Source organism: Cupressus sempervirens, chromosome 11 (assembly GCF_028749045.1).
Source record: "Cupressus sempervirens isolate cs-2001-9-10 chromosome 11, ASM2874904v1, whole genome shotgun sequence".
In the NCBI taxonomy this organism is placed as follows: Eukaryota; Viridiplantae; Streptophyta; class Pinopsida; order Cupressales; family Cupressaceae; genus Cupressus; species Cupressus sempervirens.
This window is the reverse complement of record NC_143128.1, coordinates 791320082-791347562: the sequence shown is the minus strand read 5'-3', so window position 1 is coordinate 791347562 and position 27481 is coordinate 791320082. Positions and strand designations below refer to the sequence as shown.

At 35.9% G+C, this 27481-nt stretch overlaps 1 protein-coding gene across 1 annotated transcript in view; it reads left to right on the top strand.

The window, feature by feature from the left end:
- Window positions 1-27481, top strand: part of LOC149531973 (protein RAE1-like) — a 260333-nt gene that overhangs the window by 152369 nt on the left and 80483 nt on the right. The window contains exons 10-11 of the mRNA XM_089807957.1: window positions 15866-15937; window positions 21899-21979. Coding sequence (XP_089664083.1) covers window positions 15866-15937; window positions 21899-21979 — 153 coding nt within the window. The remainder of the gene's footprint in view (window positions 1-15865; window positions 15938-21898; window positions 21980-27481) is intronic.

Genomic DNA, 27481 nt, shown 5'->3' with positions numbered 1-27481 from the left:
TCAGTTTCCTCATTGTATACTATTTTTTGGCATGGGACTAAACCCACTCTTAGTGAGTCAAATCATGCAACATTCTCCTCAACTTGATGTGGTATTTAGTACACACAAGTGTTCGATTGTTGATCATGCGGCACACTACTATAGTTGTTGGCATTGAGGATCATGGTCTATACAAACTTGTGGATGCTAGTGACTCTCTTGAGCATGCCTTCGCAATGAAATCCTCTTCTATTAGCAGTCTTTGGTAACAAACATATGGTTTCTTGAGCATTCACTATTTTGCTTAGCATTTTAGGGAAGATTTAGTACTTGGCCTACCTGAAATTCAAATTCAAAATTAGTGAGTCTATGGAGCGTAGGTTGGAAAGAAGCACAAGATACTGTTCAGCAATGGTGACTCATGGCGACCCTCTAAGATACTACAATTGGTCCACATTGATGTATGTGGTCAAAAGACTACTCCTGTTACAGGGTATAGGTATTTTTTACTTTTTGTTGATGATTTCAATTGTAAAATGTGGGTGTGCTTTCGTAGACAAAAAATATATATTTTTACTATACTTCAGAAATTTAAGGCCTTAATAGAGAAATGGTTTGGTTGAATTATATTTCTTAGGTCTTATAATGGGGGGGAGTTTAGTTCTATTGCTTTCTCCACTTTCTGTGATACACATGGTATCGAATGTTAGTTAACCACACAATACACCCCTTACCAAAACAATGATATAGAACATTGCAACCGCACCATTACAGTAATGGCCAAGCATGATGGAACACAAAAATGTTCCTAAGAAATATTGGTCGGAAGTAGTGTTTACTGCGGTCTATCTCCTTAATCGGTCTCCCACACATGCTGTTAAGGGGAAGACTCTCGATGAAGCCTGGACTGGTCGTAAACGTAGGCTCAACCATCCAAAAGTTTTGGCTCTTTAGCATATATATGGATTCTTGATGCTCATTGCTCCAAATTGGTTTCAAAGAGTCAGAAGCTTACGTTTGCAGGATACAATGACAACCATACGGCTTACCAATTGATTGATGGAGACATTGATTGTCTTATCTTGAGTCACGATATGGTCTTTGATGAAGAATGAGGACCATTCCAACTTTCCTTGTTTGAGTAGAATACTAAGGATTAACCTTTCAAAGATTTTGATTTGGGTGTCCATCTTCAATTGGGTTCACTTGATGGGTGGGATGATGTAGATTTTGTATTTGATGATGCACTAGCAGACTTTCCTCAGGATGATGCTAATCTTCCGCCTGTAAATCCTCTTCCACCTCTAGTTATTCCTCCTCCATCTAATGTTGGCACATCTACTCTTTGGCCTAAATGTTGGACTAAGACTGATATTGCTCTTTGTCTTGATGAGCTCATTTAGGGTAGTCCCTCTAAAAATAAGGGTACGCAACAAAATATAATTAACTTTTCTATCATGGCCATCCTTCATAGTATTAATGAGCCCCAAACATTTAAAGAGGCAAAAGAGATTCAAAAGAGGCTATGGATGTGAAATACTAGAGTTTCATGGAGTACAACACCTGGGTTCTCTCTGATATTCCTCCAGGGAATAAGCCCATTAACTATAAATGAGTGTAAAAGGTTGAGTATCACGCAAATGGTACATTCGATAAATACAAAGCTGGATTAGTTGCTCAAGGGTTCAAACAACGGGAGGGCATTGACTATGAGGAGACTTTTTCTCCTTCTGCCTACATGAGTATGACTCATGCTCTTGTCTCTATTGCAACTAAGTTTGGGTGGAAAGTTCATCAGATGGATGTTAAGAGTGCATTTCTGAACATTGAGTTGGAAGGAGTCTACATGATGCAACCTCCTAGTTTTAAGGTCATTGACAAAGACCACCAAGTATGTGAACTCCAGAAAGCACTCTATGGACTTAAAGAAGCCCCTCGAGCATGGTCCATCAAGATTATTCAGTACTTGGTTGCTCAATGTTGCCGTTCTGATAGTTATCTATATATCAAACACTTTGGTAATGATGTTCTGGAAGAGCACGCGATTATACTGTAAAGGGGGTGAATTAGTATAATAACAATTTTGCCAATTTAAAACTTTTAGTGAAACTATAACTTCAAATGCTTAATTAAACAATTATGCACATGAACACCATAACACAATGATTTACGTGGAAACCCAATGCGGGAGAAAACTGCAGCAAATGATGCTTTCTTATATAAATTGTTCTTTTACAATGTTTTGTAGGCTACAACCTACTAGAGGCTCCAACCCTTTGTTATGAGCACTGACTCACTGGAAGCTTCAACTCCCACACTTCGCAGGCTCCAGCCTACTGGAAGCACAACCCCCATTCTGTTTTTGTCAACACAAACTATCTCTCCACCTTTGCACCATTGCTTACTCAACTAATGATGGATACTTTTATTGCACAACTTCTTCTCTTCTTATCACTAAATGAATATAGACACTTTTCTCCCTTGAAATCAGCCTTTAATCAAGTTATATATATAGAACTTTACTTTCTATTAGGTAAAAATCTAATTATATATTTTTATTCCAAATCCACTTCTTTACTCTTACTTCACCTTTTTTATAACACCATTGATGGTTCTTTTTCTATCTTTTACTTCATTTCACACATCGATTTTCTTTACCTTTTTAAATCTTCAATCATTGCTTTACTATCTTTTCTCTTCTTTATTTTTCTGATTATTCACACTCTTCCTTTTTATTTTCTCATACTTCTTACATATTCGTTCTTATTTTCTTTCTTTCTTATTTGAATTTATATATCTCTTTGCATAAAGAGTAACACCCTTTCAAATTGAATTGACGTGACTCAACCTTTCAATTTATAATTAATAACGATAATTATAATTGGCACCTTCTTGTAATATGATAACTCTTCATTTAATTATTTTATTTTAATTGCACCTTTCTATATTATTCATGTTGTTTGACATGGCAAGTATCCTTTTCTGATTGATGTGGCAAGTATTGTTGCTGACTTGTTCCCTTGTTCAATAAAAATACTGAATATTGGCTTTCTTTACTTATTGGGCCCCAAGTTTTGTCTTTTACGCTTGCATTTTATGAAATAACCCCAACAGGTTATAACTCCTTCAAACACCAAAAATCTTTATACTTTAGTTGTTTGACATTTCGTCAAACACTTTGCAAGCAAACTCTGATACCACTGTAATGGTCCTGCTCAATTCCGACCTTAAAATGCTGATTGAAGGCTCAAAATTTTTTGTCAAACACTTTGCATACAAGGGGCCATATGACTGATGTAACTTTTCAAATTGCTGCAATGACTTGTTTCGATTTGCATCAAAGAGAATGCTTACAAAAAGACTCTAGATTGTCTAAACAATGACCTAACATGAATGTGCAACTAATTTTGACAATATTTAATACAAATATGTGACTTAAACTACTTGCAATATGCAGCTACAGAAACTAGTAATTAAGACAAATACTTTGGATGCAACCTAAGATGGCATTAATGCACTTACAACCAACTGACATTAATATAAACACTTAGTATTCAGAATTATAACATTATTTATGCCAAAAAGAGAACTTACAGTCAATTGACATTTTGTCAAACAATTGGAATGCAAACTAATAAGCTGATCATCAACTCTAGGGTTGCAATATAGATAATCTAAAAATTACAACGCTCTTTCAATTGCAAAATCCTAGCCTTCCTTTGATACCAATAATGCCAAATGGCAAACAAAGACAAGTACAAGGTGAAATAATGAAGTGCTGAAGTTATATTTTGTACTCAGCTGAAAACCTACATTTTTCAGAAAATATGCCAAATGAGAAGTGAAGAACTTGATTGTGGATGGCTGTAATATTTTCTTTCAATGCTGCCCCTTCTGCTTGCTTTTTTTTTTCCGATCTGCTTTTTCCACTCGCTTTTTCCGGATTTGCTTTTTCGTTTTGTTTTTTCGAACTGCTTTTTCGGATTGCTTTTTTCGGAGCTGCTTTTATTTCGGTTTTGCTTTTTCGGCCTGTTTTTTTCGGACTGTTTTTTCAACCTATGGACCTGCTAGAAATGACCTCCAATAATTTCGGCCCTGCTAAAATTGCCTCCTGAAATGCTGAAATGCTGAAAATGGTCTTAGGCCCAATGATGCCCTAGCTGAAGTGACTGAAGTATCACCTCCAAATGTGCAACCCTTCAGAAGATATTTCACTTCCTCAGTTATGCTAATTCAAGGGAGTTTTCATTCCCAAAGATCAACTGACTGTGTGAAACCACTTGGCTCCACAATAGACTATGCGACTGAATCACAATTTGATGTCAAGAGAGAAATAAACAACGGGATGATTAGAATGAAGCCCGGGGTGCCTATTTATTCTTTTTTCTCCACTTTCTCCAGAAACTTTTAGAACATTATTTTATTTTATCTATTAAGTGACTTTATAAAATATTTTATAATTCAAGTCACTTTATTAAATTAATTAAATATAAAGTTACCTTTTAATATTTATTTATTTGATAACTTTATAAATAATTAACTTAATATCACTTATTTATTTAATTAAAATAATTAATTAGTCATCTTCATAAAATATTCATTATTTTGGACAACCTAATTAATTAAATCAAATTGCCTCCAAAATGGGGACATGACAGTCCACCCTTCCTGAAATTGCTTGTCCCCAAGCAATGGCTGAACAATAAACCAATCAGTCTGCCTAGATCCCAAATGTAGTCATGAACTATACTACTGTCAATTAACATAGGCTCTTGCAATATCCTCTGCAATAAAAGCAAGAGGAATCCATAATCAAACTGACAATTACAGCTCAACCAAACTCCAAAATCACAACTGCCACAGTCAGAAACCCACAAGACACAAACTCCTAGAACATCAGAACCCAAGTAAAGTGGACAAATCAAATTGCCAATACAGTAAATACCATCAACGCATCCCACTGGCCTATACAGAATGTACAATCCAACTCTACAACAATGGTGAAAGCTCCCGAATGAAACTGTACCAAGTATGGAGAATCCACACACTGTACAACTCCTGCAGTCAACACAACTCTGCAGATCAACGACCACTGTTTCATAACCATAACTTCCATGTACTGCTGATGGCGAAAAGACATCACAAGATAAATAGCAAGAAATGGAACCCAAACCAAATCTGCCTGCCATCAACTCCTCAACACAAGGATCAAAGGCTAATTGATGTACATACCTTGCAGTATAATGCTGATAAAAAGAACCGACCTCAATCAATAGCTCACCATGAACAAGTGATACAACCCACTGTGACTGATCACCAGCTAAGTCAGGAGATGTCATAGCCAAAGGAGTAGAATCAATAACAACAACCGTTGAAGCATCACTCCCAAACTCCTGCTCTAAGTCATGTATTATCAAGCTATCAACTGCAGAACCTATTGCCATGTCATGCCCATCACAACTCTCATTTCGAGGTGTCAAACCGTCCCATAACTGATGACAATCACTAGGAAACAAAGTACATCTCCATATCATCATCTCATCAACATGGTCATCAAAGGTAAATTGATGAGCATACCTCACAGTGTAATGCCGATAGAATGCGCCAATCTTAGCCAATGGCTCAGACTGCAATTCAAATGAAACTAACTGCAATCGATCACTAACCAAGCTGGAATTGGCTACTACCTCCGAAGACATCGCCAAGGGAGTAGTATTACTAGCAGGAACCATGCCAACTGCCGGCTCACCAACATCACACATGATCTTTGATACAACATCTCTAGTCTCCGTGCCATCAGTACTAGAGGCCACCACCATATCAGGCATACCACAACAATCTGTTGTAGCACCCAACTCAACTGAGCCCGATATGCCAATGTTAGTATCAAGGATGGATGCATCCCCATCTCCACTGTCTCTGACAATCTCGACCATAGACATCCTCGTATCACCAGACACCACAGCTTGTGACTATACAGAATCTGGTAAAGACTGCAGTCGCTCTAACTCCACGGTCACCTTAGCCAAATGAAATTGTGACTCCTCGAAAGCCAACTATGTATTCTCAAGAATCTCAGAAGTCACTGTAATAACCCCTATAGGTTATAACTTCTTCAAACGCCAAAAATTTTTATGCTTCAGTGGTTTGACATTTCGTCAAACACTTTGCAAGCAAGCTCTGATACGACTGTAATAACCCTCCTCAAATCTGCCCTCAAAAAAATGCTGATAAAAGCTCAAGGAATTTCATCAAACAATTCACATGCAAGGGACGTATGACTGATATAGTATTTCAGCTAGCTTCAAATGACTTTTTCTTCAATTAGGATCAATGAGAATCTTGTGCTAGAAGACTACAATGGACTACACAATGACCTAACATGAGTGTGCTACTAATTTTGACAATATTCAGTGCATATATATGATCTAAGCATAAGAAATGAACACCTATAGCCAACTGGCATTTTTACAAACAGTTGGTATGCAAACTAACTAGCTGATAAATAATGATATTAAATTGCTTAAATGACACCAGCAACTATTATCTTCTTAATTGCAATGAAAAATACAATGCTCATGAAATATGGCCAAGACTTTGGCATTTACATGGATTACAAAATGATAATGCTGGTATAATGCACACTTACAGATGAAAACTTATAACACCCCTAAAAGCAATACTAGCAAAAGAACCTGGTTGTAGATGGCTGTAATAATTTTTCCTTCAATGCTGCTCCTTCTGCTTTGCTTTTTTCGAACTGCTTTTTCGGTTTTGCTTTTTCAGACTGCTTTTTCGGTTCCGCTTTTTTGGACTGTTTTTTCGGCCTGCTTTTTCGGTTCTGCTTTTTCGGATTGCTTTTTTCGTACCCACTTTTTCAGCCTGCTTTTTCGGTTCCACTTTTTCAGACTGCTTATTCGTATCTGCTTTTTCGGATTGCTACTATGTTGAATCTCAAGACCATATCTTTCAATGGCGTCAAGATTTCCAGCTTGAAGGGATTTCGTCTTTCAAACTATTGAGACATAATCTCCAGAAAATTTCCTAATTTCTTTGATATTTCCAAGCATGCCTAAAAGAAGCTCTTCCATTTCTTTTATAGTGTTCTCACAAGGGCTCCATCCTTCGTATGTTGTACTCCCCCACTCCATAAGATAATCTCTGTCGGCTACCAACTGCATATAATTCTGTCTCAGAATCCGAATAGCCTCACATAAAGAGTGGATCTCTGTCAAGGAAAGATAACTGCCTCCCTGCTCATCACTAGTAGGAGAACCCCATCCATAAACTGCTAACAACTGATGAGCAGCATCAAAATGCTGGCAAGCGATAGCAATGTCTTGCTCACTAACTCTCAACTAACTAGACACATGATGGCACTGGCTAGATTGTCTCCTACAAACCTCCTCTGACGCATTGTCTAAAGGAGTATCCTCGAAGTTACTGGTCTCTAGAGTATTACCATCCATGTCCTGCGAATCAACATATCAACATACGGAGTATCAAAGTCTGTAGCACTACTGTCCAACTCCTCTGTACCAAAAGAAACTGCCAAGGAAACTAAGTCTTCAAAATTGCCCACTGCATCCTCCTGGATGTCATCAATGCCAATATGATCCTGAGACTCATTTGTACACACTGCCAAATATGAAAGATCATCAACACATTCCAGCAATAATGGTCGACTGGATATATGAACAATGCCCAACACTGGTGAATAAAAACTAATACCAACATCAGACAAGTTGCTGGCACAAGGAAAGACAACACCGTGCAATCTGCTAATCAAATCCATGATAGCATCCAAACAATCACTGCTACCAAAAAGTGATAATGATATCCAGTCAACTGAATCCCAAACACCAATATAACAATCTCGAGTCCATATCCGTAAACTAGAATCAGCTGGTAACTCAAGCAAACTCCTCACTTGAGTAATATGACTAGTACCAACTAACTCCACATACCTGTCTGATATTGTCCCTGTATCTTGGATGTGAATGCAAGATGAACTCACAACACTATCAACAACCACATATGATCCGCCTGCTGCAGAAAGCTGAGTATTAGGGGTGCAAGATGAAACTAAACTCAACTCCATGCCATGCTTATTCGCATGTCTCTCCCAGTCCTGTAATGCCAATGGAGTATTCACCAAAGAAGCTCGAGTGTCCTCAAGCTCGCGAGAAAGCCTGTCAACTTCCTCCTCCTTCCTCCTCAAGGCATCTGAATAGTCTCCGACAAGGCTAAGAAGATGGTCACGATCTGATAGAAGATGTAAATAACTCAACTTCATCGTTCCCATTCCTTCCCTAATCACCTGTAAGTCAACACAAGAAGACTTTCCCTGAACTCCCTTATGTCTACCTTGTAATTGAATCATCTGGATGTGATCCTCTATCATACCCTGCATCCTGTCATGATGAGATAATGAAGTCACAATACTATCTTCGCTGGAAAAATCATGTGAAGTACTAGCAGCCTCCACCTCATGTGACGAAGCATCTATCTGTGCTTGGTACTCTCTCACAACAAAGTCATGAATGCTCAATGTCTGCTCATCTCTACCAAGTATCTCACCATCATGCACAACAACATCCTCATAATCATCATCTGAACCCACTACATTGTAGTCACTGCCTGTTGGAACTAAACCATCTCGAGTACCTGTGACATCACCCTCTGACGACCTGTATACAATTGTCTCAACTTGAGTATCAAGTTGACCGTTACTATCAATCTGCGTCATATCCATTCCCACTACCTTCTGAAGTATTGTGTGCCCAACATCTTCCTCCAAGCTAGTCTGATTTTTGTCCTCCCTAGATTCGGCTATATGCTGGTCACCAATTGCTACAAACTCCTTGTAGAGGTTTCTAGATACCTCACTTGTAGAGACCTCTTGTTCCTCTTTGTCTTTGTTCTGTGATGTAGTCCTCTTAAACATGGAAACCATCAATTCATTCATCCTTTTCTGACTTTCATCCAACCTTTTCAAATTTTGTTTAAGCTTCTTCATATCCTTGTCCCACTGCTTCTGGGTACTTGAAGTAAACATGATTAACTAACTGATTCAATGTCCAATCTACCCAACAGGATGGCAGGTCAATAGCTCTAATACCACTGAAATAACCCCAACAGGTTATAACTCCTTCAAACACCAAAAATCTTTATACTTCAGTTGTTTGACATTTCGTCAAACACTTTGCAAGCAAACTTTGATACCACTGTAATGGTCATGCTCAATTCCGACCTTAAAATGCTGATTGAAGGCTCGAAAATTTTTGTCAAACACTTTGCATACAAGGGGCCATATGACTGATATAACTTTTCAAATTGTTGCAATGACTCTTGTTTCGATTTGCAGCAAAGAGAATGCTTACAAAAAGACTCCAGATTGTCTAAACAATGACCTAACATGAATGTGCAATTAATTTTGACAATATTCAATACAAATATGTGACTTAAACTACTTGCAATATGTAGCTACAGCAACTAGTAATTAAGACAAATACTTTGGATGCAACCTAAGATGGCATTAATGCACTTACACTCAAGTGGCATTAATATAAACATTTAGTATTTAGAATTATAACATTATTTATGCCAAAAAGAGAACTTACAGCCAATTGACATTTTGTCAAACAATTGGAATGCAAACTAATAAGCTGATCATCAACTCTAGAGTTGCAATATAGATAATCTAAAAATTACAACACTCTTTCAATTGCAAAATCCTAGCCTTCCTTTGATACCAATAATGCCAAATGGCAAACAAAGACAAGTACAAGTTGAAATAATGAAGTGCTGAAGCTATATTTTGTACTCAGCTGAAAACCTACATTTCTCAGAAAATATGCCAAATGAGAAGTGAAGAACCTGATTGTGGATGGCTATAATATTTTCCTTCAATGTTGCCCTTTCTGCTTGCTTTTTTTTTCCGATTTGCTTTTTCCACTCGCTTTTTCCGGATTTTCTTTTTCGTTTTGCTTTTTCGAACTGCTTTTTCGGTTTGCTTTTTTCGGAGCTGCTTTTATTTCGGTTTTGCTTTTTTGGCTTATTTTTTTCGGACTGTTTTTTCAGCCTGCGGACCTGCTAGAAATGACCTCCAATAATTTCGGCCTTGCTAAAATTGCCTCTTGAAATGCTGAAATGCTGAAAATAGCATTAGGCCCAATGATGCCCTAGCTGAAGTGACTGAAGTATCACCTCCAAATGTGCAACCCTTCAGAAGATATTTCACTTCCTCAGTTATGCTAATCCAAGGGAGTTTTCGTTCCCAAAGATCAACTGACTATGTGAAACCACTTGGCTCCACAATAGACTATGTGACTGAATCACAATTTGATGTCAAGAGAGAAATAAACAACTGGATGATTAGAATGAAGCCCGGGGTGCCTATTTATTCTTTTTTCTCCACTTTCTCCAGAAACTTCTAGAACATTATTTTATTTTATCTATTAAGTGACTTTATAAAATATTTTATAATTCAAGTCACTTTATTAAATTAATTAAATATAAAGTTACCTTTTAATATTTATTTATTTGATAACTTTATAAATAATTAGCTTAATATCACTTATTTATTTAATTAAAATAATTAATTAGTCATCTTCATAAAATATTCATTATTTTGGACAACCTAATTAATTAAATTAATTAAATCAAATTGCCTCCAAAATGGGGACATGACATTTTATTCACTATGACTCAGTGGGTATTCAATTCGTGGTCTTTGAGCTGCTTGATAATTATTTTAATTGATTGCACAAAGATTAGCTTCTCCGTATTTTTTGATGCATATATCTTTTGTATTCTTTCTGACCTGGAATAATATATTGCTATCTGATTAATATTGCTGCAGATGTGTGGTATGCGCTTATGTGACGTGAAATCTATTTCCATAGTGTCACAGCCTGTACAAACACAACTGCCGGAACAATATATTGCCAAAACCAACTTGACAACATACTTCAAATAGGGTTGATGTTGTGTGACATGGCGTTTTCTGTTCAACTTTGAATGATACTTCATCCGTGATAATAACCACTATATTAATAGCTGTTTACATTAGCCGATTTCCTTAGATATGATCACCTCTTTTAGTATTACAGACACATGATGATTCTGTTCAATGCGTATAATTTCTCTTACATCATTACCGTCATTGTATAGTTATCGCTGAAATGGCACACTTGCTTTGTTCAATCTGTGAGATGTCGTTTGAGGTTTGAAAAACTCTTTCATGGCACTGCTTGTATACAATTTTAACCATTGAATTCCCATTCTTTGCTTCTTTGACTATAGCTTCTTCTATATATATATGGCATCGCTTCGTTAAAAAAAATCATTTATATTATCACAATCTGATGTAGGAGCATCTTGGGCTTGCTTGCAATCCTGCATGTTTGGAGAGATTTTTGCTTCAAGTTCTAGAGCTTGGCATGGTCTTTGGAACTTGGCATGGTTTGGGAGCTTAGCATGGTCTGGGAGTTGTAATCTGTCAATTCTAGTATAAAGATGGTAAAACTTGTTCAATTGCACAAAGTTACCTTCGTCAATGATTTCGCAATTCAGCTTCTCAATTTTAGGCTTCCACACCTTTCTTCCCGCACTTGCAACTTTAGGTTGCTTTTCTGCTGGTTTTCTAGGCTTGTCTTGTCCTCTCATCTTCTTATTGGGTACATTTGTCATTATCTCCTTGTGTCTCTTCCCAGATCTTGCCGCCATAGCCTTCATTCTTTCCTTCCTTGGGGAATTAGGAGACTTGTTTAACCTCAGCCAATCTGACTGATTTTCTCTTGACCTCAACTACTTCCACTTCTTCTTTTTAGATGGCTTAGATAGTGGAATGGAAGGTGTGGTAGGTGGCTGATCCTCAGATACAGCTGCATAGGGTGCTATAGGTGTGGCTGCAGATGGAACTGCTAGGGTAACACCTTCTGATGCTCCTATTGATGCCAAGGGTGGCACATAAATCATTCCTTGCTGACCTATCTACCTTATGCTTGTAATGGTTTGCTTCACTGCACTCATCTCTTCTTCCGTCATGCTTGCCTCCTGCATTGATTTCTTCATTACTGAATCAACTTTCTTCTTAGCAGACTTTTCTATTTTTGCTTGGCTTGCTGATTGCATCAGCTCATCATAGGTTCCAAGCCTATCAAATTCTTCATCCTTGTCTTATTTAAGGATTATCTTTGCATATCCTTCAATTTCTTCTTATGAGATCTCATAGCCAAGTGGCTCAATATATAGCATTCTAGGTTCTACTGCCTCAATGTATGAGAAATCAGTATCCACCATGAAACAAAAATCATCTCTGAATTTTTCTACCATAGGGGGTGGTATTCTGAATCTTTCTCTGATCTCATTCTTGAAAGTCTACAATAAGATCTGCACTGCTATTGATTTTATCAATAGCATATCTATTATGCATCTCTGTTATTTTCTCCATAGTGCACTTATCATTGTTAAGCAATTCAGCTACTGACATAAAAGAAAATCTCTTAATCAAATGGAAAAACATGTGTGGTCAATGATTGGAATCTAAATTGACTGTTCTTAACTTTCTTAATCCTTTCAAGATTCTCAATTAACTATGTTCTTAGGATTTCACTTAAATTGACCTTCTTTCTGTCAATACACACTTTATAGGCTGCTTGTTTGAATCTAGCTGCCATGTCATAATCTCTGGAACCAGAACAAATCTTAGTTGCAATGATTCTACTTAAGAACCTTACATCATCTTGTTTGATCTTACTTATAACTATTCCTCTTCCAGTATAAACTGATTTTGCATTATCCAAAATTGTCTTCTTAACATTCTACTCATTAATAGGTATATTGCCCTCACTACAAAGACCAATCACTTCATGAATTAGGTTAGTTGAAATTTCTACTACATTGTCTCCTAACCAAAACTTCCCATCATGGATTTTGCTGAGTATAACCTTAGTCCATTCTTTATTACCAAAATCATAATAAAACAAAAATTTCACTAGGTCATTGTCCTTCAGATGGTCAAACACTTGTTTAAAACTCATATCCTGTTTGTAAATTAGACTGAATTCCTCAGAAAGATGTTCTTGTCCTACTGTTTCAAACTTGCTTCTTATTTAGCTACTCACATCTTCTAAGTGAATGACTCTTTCCTAGGCTTTAGAAAACATGATGCTAGGGTCATCCTCTAATGGTTTCATTGGGTTGATTTTCATCTTAGGTCTTTTTTCTTCCTCCTCATTGTGAATTAAGGACTTGTCCATTTTAATAACCAAATTCTGAACTCAGTTTATAGCTCAATTCTTGCGAAAAATGTAAAATAGCTCAATTCTGCACGTAGCTAGGGTTCTTTAAACTTCACAGTATAATTTGCCTTGAATTCGCTTTCACTTTGTTCTTTACTGCTTTTGAACTCTTCACATGCTCAAATGGTACACAAGATCTCGTTCGCACCCTTTAAATCTCACCAAATTGATCTTTGCATTAATTGTGCAAGTACGCAATTCGTAAAAAGTTGTTTTTGATTACTAGTAGACTTGATTTCTTTCACGCACTTTGCATATGATCTCCAAATCATGTGGGCTCTTAACCATAGCTTCAACTCATAATGAAATACCTCATACTAACTACGCAAGTCTTAATTTGCCATCTACTACCTTTTCTGTCTTTCTGGTGCTTATTTCAGTTATAAAAGATGCTTAATTCAAATAAGATAAATCACATATAATTGCTGACTTCAGTGTTCCTTCAAGTGCATCAAATGATTGTTCTTCTAATGCTACATGTGAATTGGATAGATCTTTGACTTTAACAAATACCTCTTTGAATTCTTCTAATGCTCTCTCAACTCGTCTTTTCGACTTTTATTATTGCTGTCATTCCTTCTAACATTTCTGTTAGTGTTCCTTTTGAAATTTGGGTTCCTGTTGATGTTCCTGATATAATTTTTGCCCAAAATTGAATATTCTTTATTACCTTATAACTTGCATATGAAAGTAAACTAACAATGCTGAACAGTAAACATAACCATATTTTAAGAGAACTCATTACACCATATTTTGTTAACTAGGGAAACCTTGGCCAAGGAAAACCCCGGCGGGGATCATACCTGCAAAATGATCCACTAATCAAAAGTATCTGGTGAAATACATTGACCCTGTTCGGAGTCTATTACATTCGAATAGTGGCTCGGTCCTTGTTAGAGGACCTAGGCTTTGGAAGTCTCAACCTTGTTAGGAGTTGGTACATATACATATGCAAAATGTTGTACAAGCTGAGCTCACTACCCAAACATGTAACTATACAATAAAGTTCTTCAATACAAGAGGTAATTACGAAACCTCTTTATAGTGCTGATATCTTCAATATCTGATCTTTCCTTCACTGCTCATCACAAATCCACAATCCTCTGATCATTCATTAGAATTCACATATCATATAGTTCGCCCATAGCACACACAATACACCCTTAATTGCACATTTACAAACTTTTGTTTATATCTTTGCAATTCTTAAAATACTGTCCAGTTGGGCTTCATTCCTTTGCATACTAAACAAAATACAAAATTAACTCTTGCCCTCTTAGGGTTAACATCTCGGATGTGGTCCCTAATTAGTCAAGTAACAAAATAATTCCTTAACTCCCAGTTAACCATTTCTTGTCATGCTGTGTTTTGTCTGTATACTGCCGCAACTGGTAAAACTGTTATATATCTTCTGTACTGACCGTACTGACTTGCACACTTGAACATGTCATCTTGACACTCTGTTCTGTTTGTACCTGAGTGCGCATGTGCCAATAATGCCTCTGTCGACTGTGCATACCAAAACTGTATGTGCTCTGCCAAATAAACTAACTGATACTTAGACAATTTTCTAAGTATAACTGCTGTACTTTCATCTTCACATCATGCTCACTTTATACAAGAATATATGTTGCCATAAATGACAACTACAAGTCAACTACTTAGCCAAATTGCCAACATATCCATGCACAAGAAAATTTTCTAATCAAAGATGAACATGGTACTAGTAAGAAGAAAATACATTTCAAAGGATTTAAGAGATCTATGTAAAAAAACAAAAGTTATTGAAATAGGAGAAAAAGGGCACTACATGTTACTAGCATGTGCTGATAAGCTATACAATTTGGATTTTAATTTCTTTTGTAAGTAAAGAAATTATACACAATGAATACTCTCGTCATGAGATTCTGTAAAATGTTTTAATAATATTTAACTGTAATTGATTATATGGATAAAAGGAATGTTCTTATGTAGAATTATATGTGGGGATTGATAACTGTTTTGGACCTTTTCATCTATACGATCTGTAATGCTATACAATAATGTTTCTTCTCAAGGAACCTTAAGAAGGCTTTATAAGTTCATGATTTGATTTCATTTGCGGTGTCATAGATCAGCTTGTTTCTGGATGTCACTTGGCTATTTATGTAGTTTTCTTAAAAATCAGTATGTATCGTGCATGTATTGTTATATTTTCATTAATTGTTTCAATTGTTTGATTTTTTCATTATAAATGTTGGAACTAACTAATTTTTTGAAAAGTCAGTCGCTCATGCTTTAGAAAATTTAGTGTCCAAGTTCCCATCCTGCATACTAATTCCAATCCCTGTTACTTAGTAACTGTAGCTTATTATTGTTCAAGTGAAGAATTTTCCCTGAAATTGATTTCAGTTGATAAAGTCAGTAGGTGAACCTCATTCAAGAAGATTATTAAATTATTGTTTCAGTTCATTAAAAATATTTCTGACATTTGAAATTTTTATTTGGAGTATATATGTATAGGCCAATTTATTTCATCCAATACACATTGTAATACTATTATGTACGTATTCCTGATTAACATGTACAATTCTTTGTAGGCAATGGCAAGGAGCAATCAGCCAATTCCATGCAGCACATTTAATAATGATGGTTCTTTATATGCTTATGCGGTATGTCTTGTGAAGATCAAGCTTTGGTTTATTTTGTTCAAATAGAAATAATATCATACTCAAAAGGTGTTTTGTCTCATAATAAGCTGTGGGTTGGTTTCCTTGGTTTGGAAGCAACTATGGTATAACATCGTACTTTGTAAATTGCAGACATTTTTCGAAAGTTTGGAAGAGTAGCTTGATTTTCAAAACATATTCATCATTCAGAAGTGGATTGTAACACACTGAAACTGAAAAAAGAAGTAAAAAGAATTAATTCAAACCTAAATTAAACCAACCTTCTAACCTCACGCTTCCTTGCCCTTCTCTACTTAATAAATTGTTTGCCTTGGAATCTACATTCACTTTGTTTGCATATGGATGTTTCCAAATTGAATGGCACCCATATTCATCTCCTTATAACTCACTTTTTTTTTTGATTTGTTGATTTTATTTAGGTACAAAGGTATACTGATGACTTTAATGAAGCAATATTGATTAGACATTTAGCTCAATAACTATGGACACATCATTATTCAGTATCAATCAAACCAAACAGCAGTTATTATTTAATCAAAGTGAACGTCAGATAGAGCTTTATAGACAGAATAGTAACATATCAATGGCTCCCAACATCTTGTTTATAAATTATTTTCCACTTACATATTGAGTGTAATGCTGTATCATTAACTCTTTATCAAAATGTTTTATTGTTATACTTACAAGACAAGGAACTAGCATTGTGAATGTTTGACATAGTGCAAGGAGGGGGTAGTCTTGTTTTTGTATCTGGATTGTCTTATGCTCCTGTTTATTTTTCCAGTATTTTGAGTCTTAGCACTTTCTCTTCTAATTCAAACTATCCATCAAGGTTGCGTGGATATAGGTGTACTTGGGTACTTTGGAGATAGGTACTTGTATGATTATTTTTTACAAAATAGGAGTGAGGGTTGTTGGAGATGCCAATTTTTTTTAATATTATTTAATATTTTTACATCTATAGAAAATTTGAAAATATAATGACATTGAGTTTTCAAATCAAGAACAGTGGTCAAGTTTACTGTTAAATGTTAATTTTAAAGCTTATGTATACAAATCAAAATGTCATACAATCATATTATCATTGTATCAAAGTTATAAACTGATTACATATTGAAATAAGCTTGATAAACATCAAATTGATACTGAAGGGAAAAACCTAAAAAAAAATTAGACGCCTTAATCTATCAGCTAGTCTTCTATGCCTTGATTTTTCATATCAAGGTGCTTAGCTATGATGCTTTCCAAATAGTCATCACCCTCAGCCTCAGGTTCTTCTGTTGGTAGAGTAATAGGGGATAAAGCAATAAGGGCCTGTTTGGTTGCTGGAATATGATTTAGGAATGGGAATCTCAAACCCTTAATTTGGGATTCTGGAACTTGAAATACAGATTACGGTTTCTGGAATTTGTTTTGGGGCTGTTTGGTTCAAACTTAAAAATATTTGATAATTGGAATTTTTTATTCCTAGCCCGTTTTGGTACAAAATTAGAATATATGGTTAAAAAAATGAGTATAAAAGTTATAGTGAGAAAGATGATTTGTCTATAATTTTTTCAAGGACCTATTCATGATGCTTTCAACTTCGCACATGCCAAAAATGTCAATATTCATTGCAAAATAAAAATTCAAGGAAAAGTTTGAAAAAAGGACGAAAGAATTTAGATATATAAGGTACTAATTATTTTATTTAAGCCAAACATATGAGCAAGTAATAGCGGAAAATTTTCCCCCCATTTAAAAAATCAAATTTCAAAAATTTGTGCAAAAAAAGGTAACCTCAAATGGGCATCCGGATGTCAAACCCAATTAAATTTTACTTTAGTTGAAATCCTCATTTTCAAAAAATGGGATTTCAAATGGGAATTAAAACCGGAATTCCAAATAACAAGTATTCTGAGGAATTTGGAATCCTTGTTTTAGGGCTCAAATGGGGATACCGGATTCTACTTTTTTCCAATTCCAATTCCGATTGTGTGGACCCAAACAATGGATTAGAATTTTTTTAGAATTTCGAATGCCGATTCCATTCTAATTCCAGCTACCAAACGGGCTCTAAGGTCATATGCTTTAACCATTTCATCCACAATGGCTGCAACTTCTCCACTAGGTGAAATTTGATCTCATTTTTTTGGAGGGCCCTCATTGTATTGAGGATCTACATGAGAGAGAAACAAAGCGAACTATGAATTTACCACGAGGTCTTCACTGAAGTGGCAATACAATATCACGTGCGTTCATATTGGGAAGTTTAATATAGGTATAAAGGGGGGCAACATATTGCCTAAATACGGGGGAGGGGTTGGGGTGTATATGGGTAAAGGGGTACTGGGAGTTTTGGGTGGGTATTGGATGACGATGACAAAAAAGGAGTTTGGGGCAATATTTTTTGAAAATGCGGTCGGGGTGTGGGGGGGGGGGGGTGTTCTTCAGTATGCCACTGACATTAGTGCTATGATTTAGGTTCACTAAGTAAAGCCCCCATGCAATTTACATTAGATTCTCTACTTTCTTTGACCATAATCGGTTCCTTTATAGTGCATGAATGAACCCGTAAGTACCCCAATTTCTCCCACAAGATGAAGAGCTAGCTACTTGAGTTTAATCTTATTGCAACTGATTGTAATTTAGAGTCTTCATCTCCATGGTTCCACCATCATTCCATAGGCTTCTTCTGTACTTTTATATCATATACAGTTTCCACAGAATAAAAATCACCTTGCCCGTGTGAAAACTTAATCCATTGACTCCTCAAAATTGAAGCATCCTCACCTTGGCTATAAATGATTTTTATTGCAGTCGAAAATCCTTTTTTAACCTCTCTATCTTGATTTGGAGCCCTCTTACTAGTCACCCGTATATCATATGATTTAGGACTAAGAGCATAGACAACACAGTGAAGAGGCATGTTAAGCTTATTACATCTTTCATGTAACGTTTCCTTTATCAGAGGATATAGAGAAGGATCTTTTGCATTAGTTATTGTCTTGACTCTTGCACATGTGAAATCTGTTGCTTCATAGACTTCTCCCAAGCATGCTTTATTCGTATCTGCAAATTTGATCAGCTCATATATGGGCTTAATAAAGTCCAAAACGAATTATATATCCGCCCAAAAATGCTATTCAGGAACCATACCTCTCACCTCAAATGCAATATCTGATGTAGATTGTCCCCAAGAAGCCCATGCATCACTAACATCTGTGGAACACAAAGGTCCTTTGACTTCACCAAGACACTTGAGAAGAATAAAATAAGATGCAAAACTTATAGTAGCAGGTTTCAATAGTTCCATCTTGACAAATTTACCAATATATTTTCCTCCTCTTCTTTATTAGATCTATAATCCGTTGGAACTTGGCACGATCTCCAAGTGCATTATTCATTCTGTATGAGACCTGTAATCCGTTGGAACTTGCCAATGTCTTTGAGTGCATTATTTTATCAACATGGTTTCCAAAATATATGCTTGTACCTTTTTGGCTCCAACATGCCTGCCCTTCTACAAACATGGGCAACATTAATAACAACTTGCACTACATGTAATGCCTCCACCTCGCCAATGCCCTCACAAAGCTATGTAATTTTGCATTCTTCTCTTTCCCTGAATAGTCCATTCCCTTAAAAAATAAGGCCCTTTGCTACTTTTTATAATGATATTAAGCAGTACAGTTTCTAGGATTTGTCCACCCATCCATCACAATATTGCAACCTTATGTAGCCACACTCTTTTTATTGGTGCATTTGGTTCATCTAATTTGTGTTATCTTTATTGCTTATAGTAGTGTGAAACTTTTTATATCCTTCGCGGTTTATACCCTGCTGGTGCATTATTGATAGCATGGACTATCTCAGTGTAGAAAGGGGAGAGAACAACATTAATTGCTATTCTATTTGCATAAAGGAATCGTGCAATTGCTGTATGAACTACATCTTGATTTCGCACTCCAAACAATCTTCCAATGGCATATGAGTTGTCGATGTGTGGTTTCTTGAGAGCATGTTTTGTTGCCACATCTATACAAAGAGACATCCACTTGTGACTTTCTTTTCTGACTTTGAGTTGCAGTATTTGATCCTGTTGTTGAAGCATGAGAATGCTGCTTAGCAATTTCCCATCAGCATATCATTCCGTCTCATTTGTACAAGGATCAACACCTAGCCCACTTTGGTGAAGGAAATGAGTCTTCACCCTTGTGTAAGTACCTCTTCATGCCAATGATCAAAGCTTATATTTGATTGTGGCAATTCCACTTGAGCTCTTCGGTTCTGGGACATGATCGACGTACTTCCACAGTGGATACAACCTCTGCCTTGCTCCACATGACATTCTACATGGAAAAATAAATAAATTCAAAATATTAGATTGTTAGTGTCAAAGAGGAAAATCATTAGAGAGCATATTTCATTATTTAATGTAATATAAATAGTGAAAATATAAATGCATTATGTAAATAGTAAAATTAATTTATTATTGCATATAAATTTACATTTTTAAAGTATACAATTGATGACTTATTAGTTTATAAAATTAATAAAATTAATTTTTTATATACCTGACATGTTTTTGATTTTTTTAATGAAACTGTATAATAGTAGTAGAACTGTTGTATAATTTCAATAAAACCGTTTTATTATATTTTTCAAAATATAAAATATGTGTAGACACTTTACTGTTTTCTATACATGTTAGTGTTATCGAAACAGTTTTATAAATAGTACATTAAACTGTTTTATATAAATTTTTAACTTTATATAAATTTTTAACATATGCAAAGGGTTCTAATCACAGGCCAAAAACATTTACATTTTCCTTTGTTCTACACAATTTTATACTGTGATTTTAATGAAGAAACATTTGCGTTTTAAGGATTCCTTGATACTGTGTAAAGACTAAATATTTTATTGCATTTTTCTTGAAGAATGAAAATTGAAGAACTATGTGTTTCTCTGCACGTGCATCATCGTGCTCTTCCACATTGTTTTCCTCAAAATTTCTACATTTTTCTTTGAAGAATGGCAGTATTTGCTGCTCGGTTTTCTTTGTATACTGCTTCGTTTTTCCTTTGTAGTTTTCAGTGCGTGCCTTTTGTTTTAGGGTTTTTGACTGTTATTTTGCTTATTTTTAATCCTTTATTGGGCACGTTGATGTGGCATATCCACCTTGTGTGTCCATACCCTATGTACTGTGTGTGGGATATGTGTCCTAGTACCCAAGTTGTATCCCAGGGGTCTGGCTATGCATGCCCCTGCAACCCTGCTATCCACTCATACATGGTGGATGGCACCAAACACTTTGGCCGTTTTCATCTTTTTCAAACTTTACAACTGTTTCTAATGTTTCTCAGCCCATGTATGATTTGCTCTCTATTAAATTTCCTCTTCGTATTTTTATGTCTTCCTATCAATCCATTAACTTTCACTTTTACCACCATTTGTGAGTCCTCCTAACATGCTTCAGTTATAACTTATTTTGTCACCTCCATCCATGCCGAATCAAAACATCACTTCCTCTCATTGTGAAAAATACCTTGATCATTTTTTCTTGCGACTCTCCTTTAGGATGGCAATGCCTCTTATTTGAGTTATTATCTTTCAGTAATTACATAACCATAGATTATACGTCCTGCAGTTTCTCTTCTTTATCAATTCTTTCTCATCGATGTCCATCCATGCAGAGCAGTCACATGTACGAGTGCTCAACTTTTGTTGTCATGCCTTAATAATCAGTGGTCATCATTCAAATATGCACATATTTTTTGTCACTAGCTGAGAACTGCTCTGATTTGTGCTTTACGGTTCAGTATTCACTAAAATTGCTGTTCCTTTCAGGAATTAGGAAATTTTTGCACATTCTTTCCCTGACAAATAAAATCTCTTTAATAGGATCTTTCGAATTTTATTAATTTGTGTAATAAATGAGTGTGTTTTGTTACTTAACAGGTGAGCTATGATTGGAGTAAGGGTGCAGAAAACCACAATCCAGCTACAGCTAAACATCACATTCTTTTGCATGTACCACTGGTTTGTTACTGAATCTTTAATGTTTGTATACTTTGGAGTCAGGCTGTTTGAGTGGTCCATATGTTTCAGGTACATGATTGAAGTGTACTGCAATCATTTTATTGTTCTGATTCTTGACTTGAATTTGTGGGAGCTTGCTAAAATAAAAGATTTAGAAATCAGATCATCATTAGAAGTAGCATTTAACATAATTATTTTCCCTCATTCTTTTCTCCTAGATATCTTGAGACATCTTTTATAATTTTAATCAATAGTTGATACTTGGCAGGCATTCTATATGAAGACGTAAACATCTCTTATTTGTGACCAGATCTTTTTTTTTAATATAAAAAATAGTTCAAAATTGTACATCATTTATAAGTTTTTCAGCACTTGTCCATCATATATAGCTAAATGCAACTGAAAACTATCTAAATGAATTACTACATCTTATCCATCAGTATATACTAGAGTTCGCGGAAAATCAAAATATCAATGTAATGAGTTCAACATCAAAATAGGAGAGCTCGGGTCATCATGCTTCTTATGATCCAATGATATTGTTGCTACACTCAGCTTTATCATTATCAAACCTACCCAAAGGGGGATCTATATGAGCTTCAGCATTAACAGCAGCACCCAATCTGGTGGCATTTAGTATTGTAGCCACCATGTTATTCACATTTGTCTCCTCCTTGGTGATACCTCCATCTTTCATGAATTGGTTCAGTAGCTCTATCTCTTTCTTGGTCAACATGTCCTTGTAGGTTCTGAAATATTGTGCAGATCTATTAACTGTTTGGTAGATGGCACCTTCTTGAGCCAATATTATAAAATGGGCTATTTGGAAACTCTAGAACAGCTGATACCTGCACTATAATCATAAATGTATGCGTTACAACTAAACTCAGTAAGGCTCCTCTTCTTGCCCTGAATATCTTCTTTGTTCCTTTGTGACCACAATCAGTCAAAATCATCAGTCTTCTTTATATCTAATAAGATAGATAGGTCACATATATGTTGACGGTTGTTGACATATCGGTCAAGTTTGTTATTAGTGACACACACTTATTCAGATTGTATATAGCTACCTAGCTTATTGTATAACTAATAGTGTTTGCCAAGCATTTTAGTTGTTGCCGAGTTTTACAGTTGCGAACGAGTCCCTTGGACAAATCCAAGTGGTTACCGAGCAGTTGCAGTCATAGTAAAGATCAGCAGTGTAAACCGTGCATCTCAGTGTATGCCGAGTTTACCAGTGCAAACCGACCTGTGCAGTGTTAACCAAGTTCACAATTTATGTTATGCAAGTCTAGTGTTAAAACCAAGCTACTCAGTGTTAACCAAGTGACTCAGTTTATACCAAGCTTGAGGTGATAGTGTTTACCGAGCTATGCCAAGGTAAACAAGTGATTCAGTTTATATGACGAGTTCCACAGTATCTACCGAGTCACCAGTGTAGATTGAGTTCAAGACTACTTGGAAGTGATCAATATGGACCGAGCTTCTACGTCTACTGAGTGCATGACGATGCCGAGCATTGATAGTGGATGCCGAGTATCAGAACTTCACAAAGTCGGTCTTTAGAACCCGAGTGTCTTCATTTGGGCCGACTTTGTAATATTTGTGTAAACTTGTATTGTGGTCAACTTTGTAATTTGCATAATTGGATTGGTATATATATGCAATGTATTGTATCATATCCAAGTATGGAAGAAGTGTGAATACGAATGCAATGTAAGCGAATATAATCAGAGAAGAGCAGAAAGAGCAAATTACAAAGGTTACAACAGTATAAGGAGCAACAAAGATTCATCTATCACAACAAGGTGATTTGTACAGTCAAAGGAATCTCATTCAGTAAACCAAGTTGCAGATCAAAGATCAACTACTGTTTCATCCTAGCAGGTGAATTAGTCAAATCCTTTAACAAGGTAGACCTAACAGTCTTTTGTAAATCTCTTTACCGAGGGCATACTTCATTGTATGTTTGTAAACCCTTTCACAAGGTGGACCTAGTATTCCTTATTGCTCCTAATAGGGTAGAACATTAGAAGTGATCAATGTAAGCTTTAACAAGTTAACTTTATACTGAAGTAGTAAAGCTTGTGGGTATCATCCTCACCCCAATTTTACTTTCTATTTGGACTGTTTCTGGATCACCAAATCTTTTTGTCTCAGTGTTATGTATGCTTTCATGTTTTCAATTTCCTATGCATGCAATTAGATCAGATCTTATGTGATGGATTAAATGCTAATTGGATTGTTGGATTAAGAGTTGAAATTGTAAAAGTTTTAGGAGTTACTGATTCACCCCTCCCCTCTCAATAACTTGGCATAGTCTAGAATATTTCCAACAATTGGTATCAGAGCATTGTGGTTGTCAAGAGAAAGTTTAACAACTTGAGCAAAGATCAAGGCCACGAATATATTCAAACTTGACAAAGCTATTGACAATGAGAAGCTAGATTTTGAAATGGCCATTGCCCAACTCAAGAAAGCAAAGGAGCAACTCTCTCAATCCTTGGAAAGAAGAAAAGAACTTGCAATTGAAATGAATGATCGTCTCTACATTGAAGACCTTCATTCAAGTAATTCAGAGGAAGCAATTGAAGCAATCAAAGAATTCCTAGAAAAGAATGGCTCCCTGTAAGAAGTAAAAAAACTAAGAAGAGAACAAGAAATTCAGTTAGTAAGGTTATGTGAAGTCATGGAACAAAAGAACAAGATAAAAGAAGAGATAGATGAAAGGAACAATGAAATCCAGAACCAATCCCTTTAGCAAGAAGACCTTATTGATCAGCTCTCAATGCAAATGAGGAAATGATGAGCCTAAGATTTGAAAATGAAAGAATAAGAAATGATCTAAATTCTGAAAGACAAATCAATGAAAGATTGCAAAATGATCTAAACTCCGAAAGGCAAATCAATGAAAGAATGATGAAATCCTAAGCAGACATGAATCAATTGAATGAGCAAAATCTCTATAGAAAAAAAGGAAAAGAAAGAATTGGATATATAGAAGAAGAAGAATCATCCAAGCAAGGAGATCAAAAAAATCAAAAACCTACTTGCAATCACTGTGGTAAGATAGGTCATACTTCAAACAAATGTTGGAGCAATGGAAAAGCAAAATTCAATGGAAAGTGCTGCTACAATTGCAATAAACATGGTCATAAGGGTAATGAATGCAAAGAGAAACCAAGATTTGAAGGCAAATGTAAGAAACATGGACAAAAGTCATCAGAATGCAAAACCAAGATATTGAATCGAGCAGAGCAAATTGTGAAAGCAATATTTGGTTGGGACTACAACACCTGGTGTAGATGTCATTATTGTGGAGAATTTGGACATATTGGAATGAATTGTGTAAAGCATCATTTGAGGAAAAGAGATTCTACTAAAAGATGTTTCATTTGTACATAACTTGGTCATCTTGCCAAGAATTGCATGAATACTAAGAAAAAGGCAAAAATTGATAATATCCGAAAACAGATGAGACAACAATGGGTTCCAAAGTCTACCGAGGATACAAGTCCAAGCAATGGTGATCAAGTTACTCAAGAATTAGGTGACTCTACCATTTCTGCTTAAGTTCTCAAAGGAAGAACTGGAACTAGGCCATCAAAGAAAACATCCAAAACAATTCGAGATTGAAAGAACAAAATGATCCAAATCTGTATTCAGGATACAAAGGGATCAGTGTCTACTGAGTTACCTTCTCTACCGAGTGAGGTTGAGTCACAGACTTTACTGAGCAAGGTTGGGAGTAATGAAAATGCATATGGTTACTGAGTCATGAAGACTTCGCCAAGTGTTCAATGCAAAGTAGTGGATGATAGTCTGTCAACATGATGTCAATTAACCTACCTTTTGTACTGAGCATTTATTGCACAATTTTGACAAAAAGCATGGAATCGAAGTCATTCTTAATGTGAAATTATCGAGTGCTATTGTGAAGTGCGATCTTCAGAGCTTCTAAGCGATTTGAGCGGATTGATAGTGAAAGTTTTCGAATTCTCTCAAACCTTACCAAGCGAAGATAGCATCCAGCAACAACAAGGTTAAGCGTAACCAGATTTCAAGCTCACCCCTATAGTCGCCGAAACCCTAGATCCGAGTGGAGCATAGTCACAAATCCCTCCAAAGGTATTGTTAATGAATGATATTCACACTCATTTCAAATGTGTTATTCAAGAGATTGGTACATTAGAAATGGATGATGCCCTAGATAAGCTGTGTGTGAATGGAGTTTTGAAACTTGAACACCAACCCCTAGAAACTAAAGGGTTAACACACATCCCTCACATGCCTCGTGAATTTCAAGTCAAATGGATGAGGTTTATCCTCAGTCAGGTGCATAATGGGCAGCTGTGGTTGGAACAACCAGTGTTGATCACATAGAAGATGATTCATTGAATCACTGGTCTCTCGATGCTAGCCAAAGCCAAAACAACCCTAGGTCGAGTAGAACTTGAAAAGAAAACCCTAGTAGAATGGGATGGCAGAGGAATGAAACTTAGCAGTGTTTTAGATATGGAGTTGAAATTTGGTATTCACATCATTGCGCATAAGATTTACAGCTCTAGTAGGTTGAACAATGTGTCATGTGAAGTTGTGGACTTGGCATACAAGGTAGTGAAGAACAATATATTATTTGACCTTGCTGGGCTATTGTTGAGACAATTCAACAAAAATATGGAAAGCATAAGGACATCCAAGAATAACCTGTGTAAGTTTGGTTCCCTATTAAGTTGTCTATTCTTTTATGTACAAAAATTCTTCCCTTCAAAAGGCACTGTTGTGTGGAGAAAAGATGTGCCTGTGCTATATCAGATAAATGAGTATATTGCTGAAATGGGTGAGAATTACAATAGTATTATGGACAATTATTTTGATGCATTCAAGGAGAAAATGAACAATAGATACCGACATCGTTGGAAAACTCGCCAAAGGCAAAAACTCACCAAGCGCCCCAAAAGTTTAATTGGGAAAAACTCGGCGATTTAAAAAAGAAACTCGGGAACCTTTATAAACCACTGAAATTTAATTAAAAATAGATTTTTTTTTGCAAAATTTAATGAGAAGACGCAATTAGCTAAGAATTCCTCAAAACCACCTTCTCTCCACACCTCAAGGCTCTAGAGAACACAAATGCAACAAACAATGCAAAAAAATGAGCATTTTGCCCTACTATGCCATCACAGCATACGTGTTATAGGATCCACGAGTTTTTGATTAAAACTTGACGATTACTTGCCAATTTTTTGAACATGTGCTAAGTTTTTGACCCTGCGAGTTAAATTGGGAAAAACTCGTCGAGCTTAAAAACTTGGCGAGTGTTCCATCTATGGATACCAAATCCCCAAGAAACTAGTTGAAGATTATCAGTATGATGTATGTTTCATGGTGGATAGTGACAAAGTGTACATTCAGGTAGTTAAGCCTAGGATAGCATGGGTGAAACCTCTTGGTTATGAGGTTAACATTGATGAAACAAAAGACAACATTGAAGCACTTTTC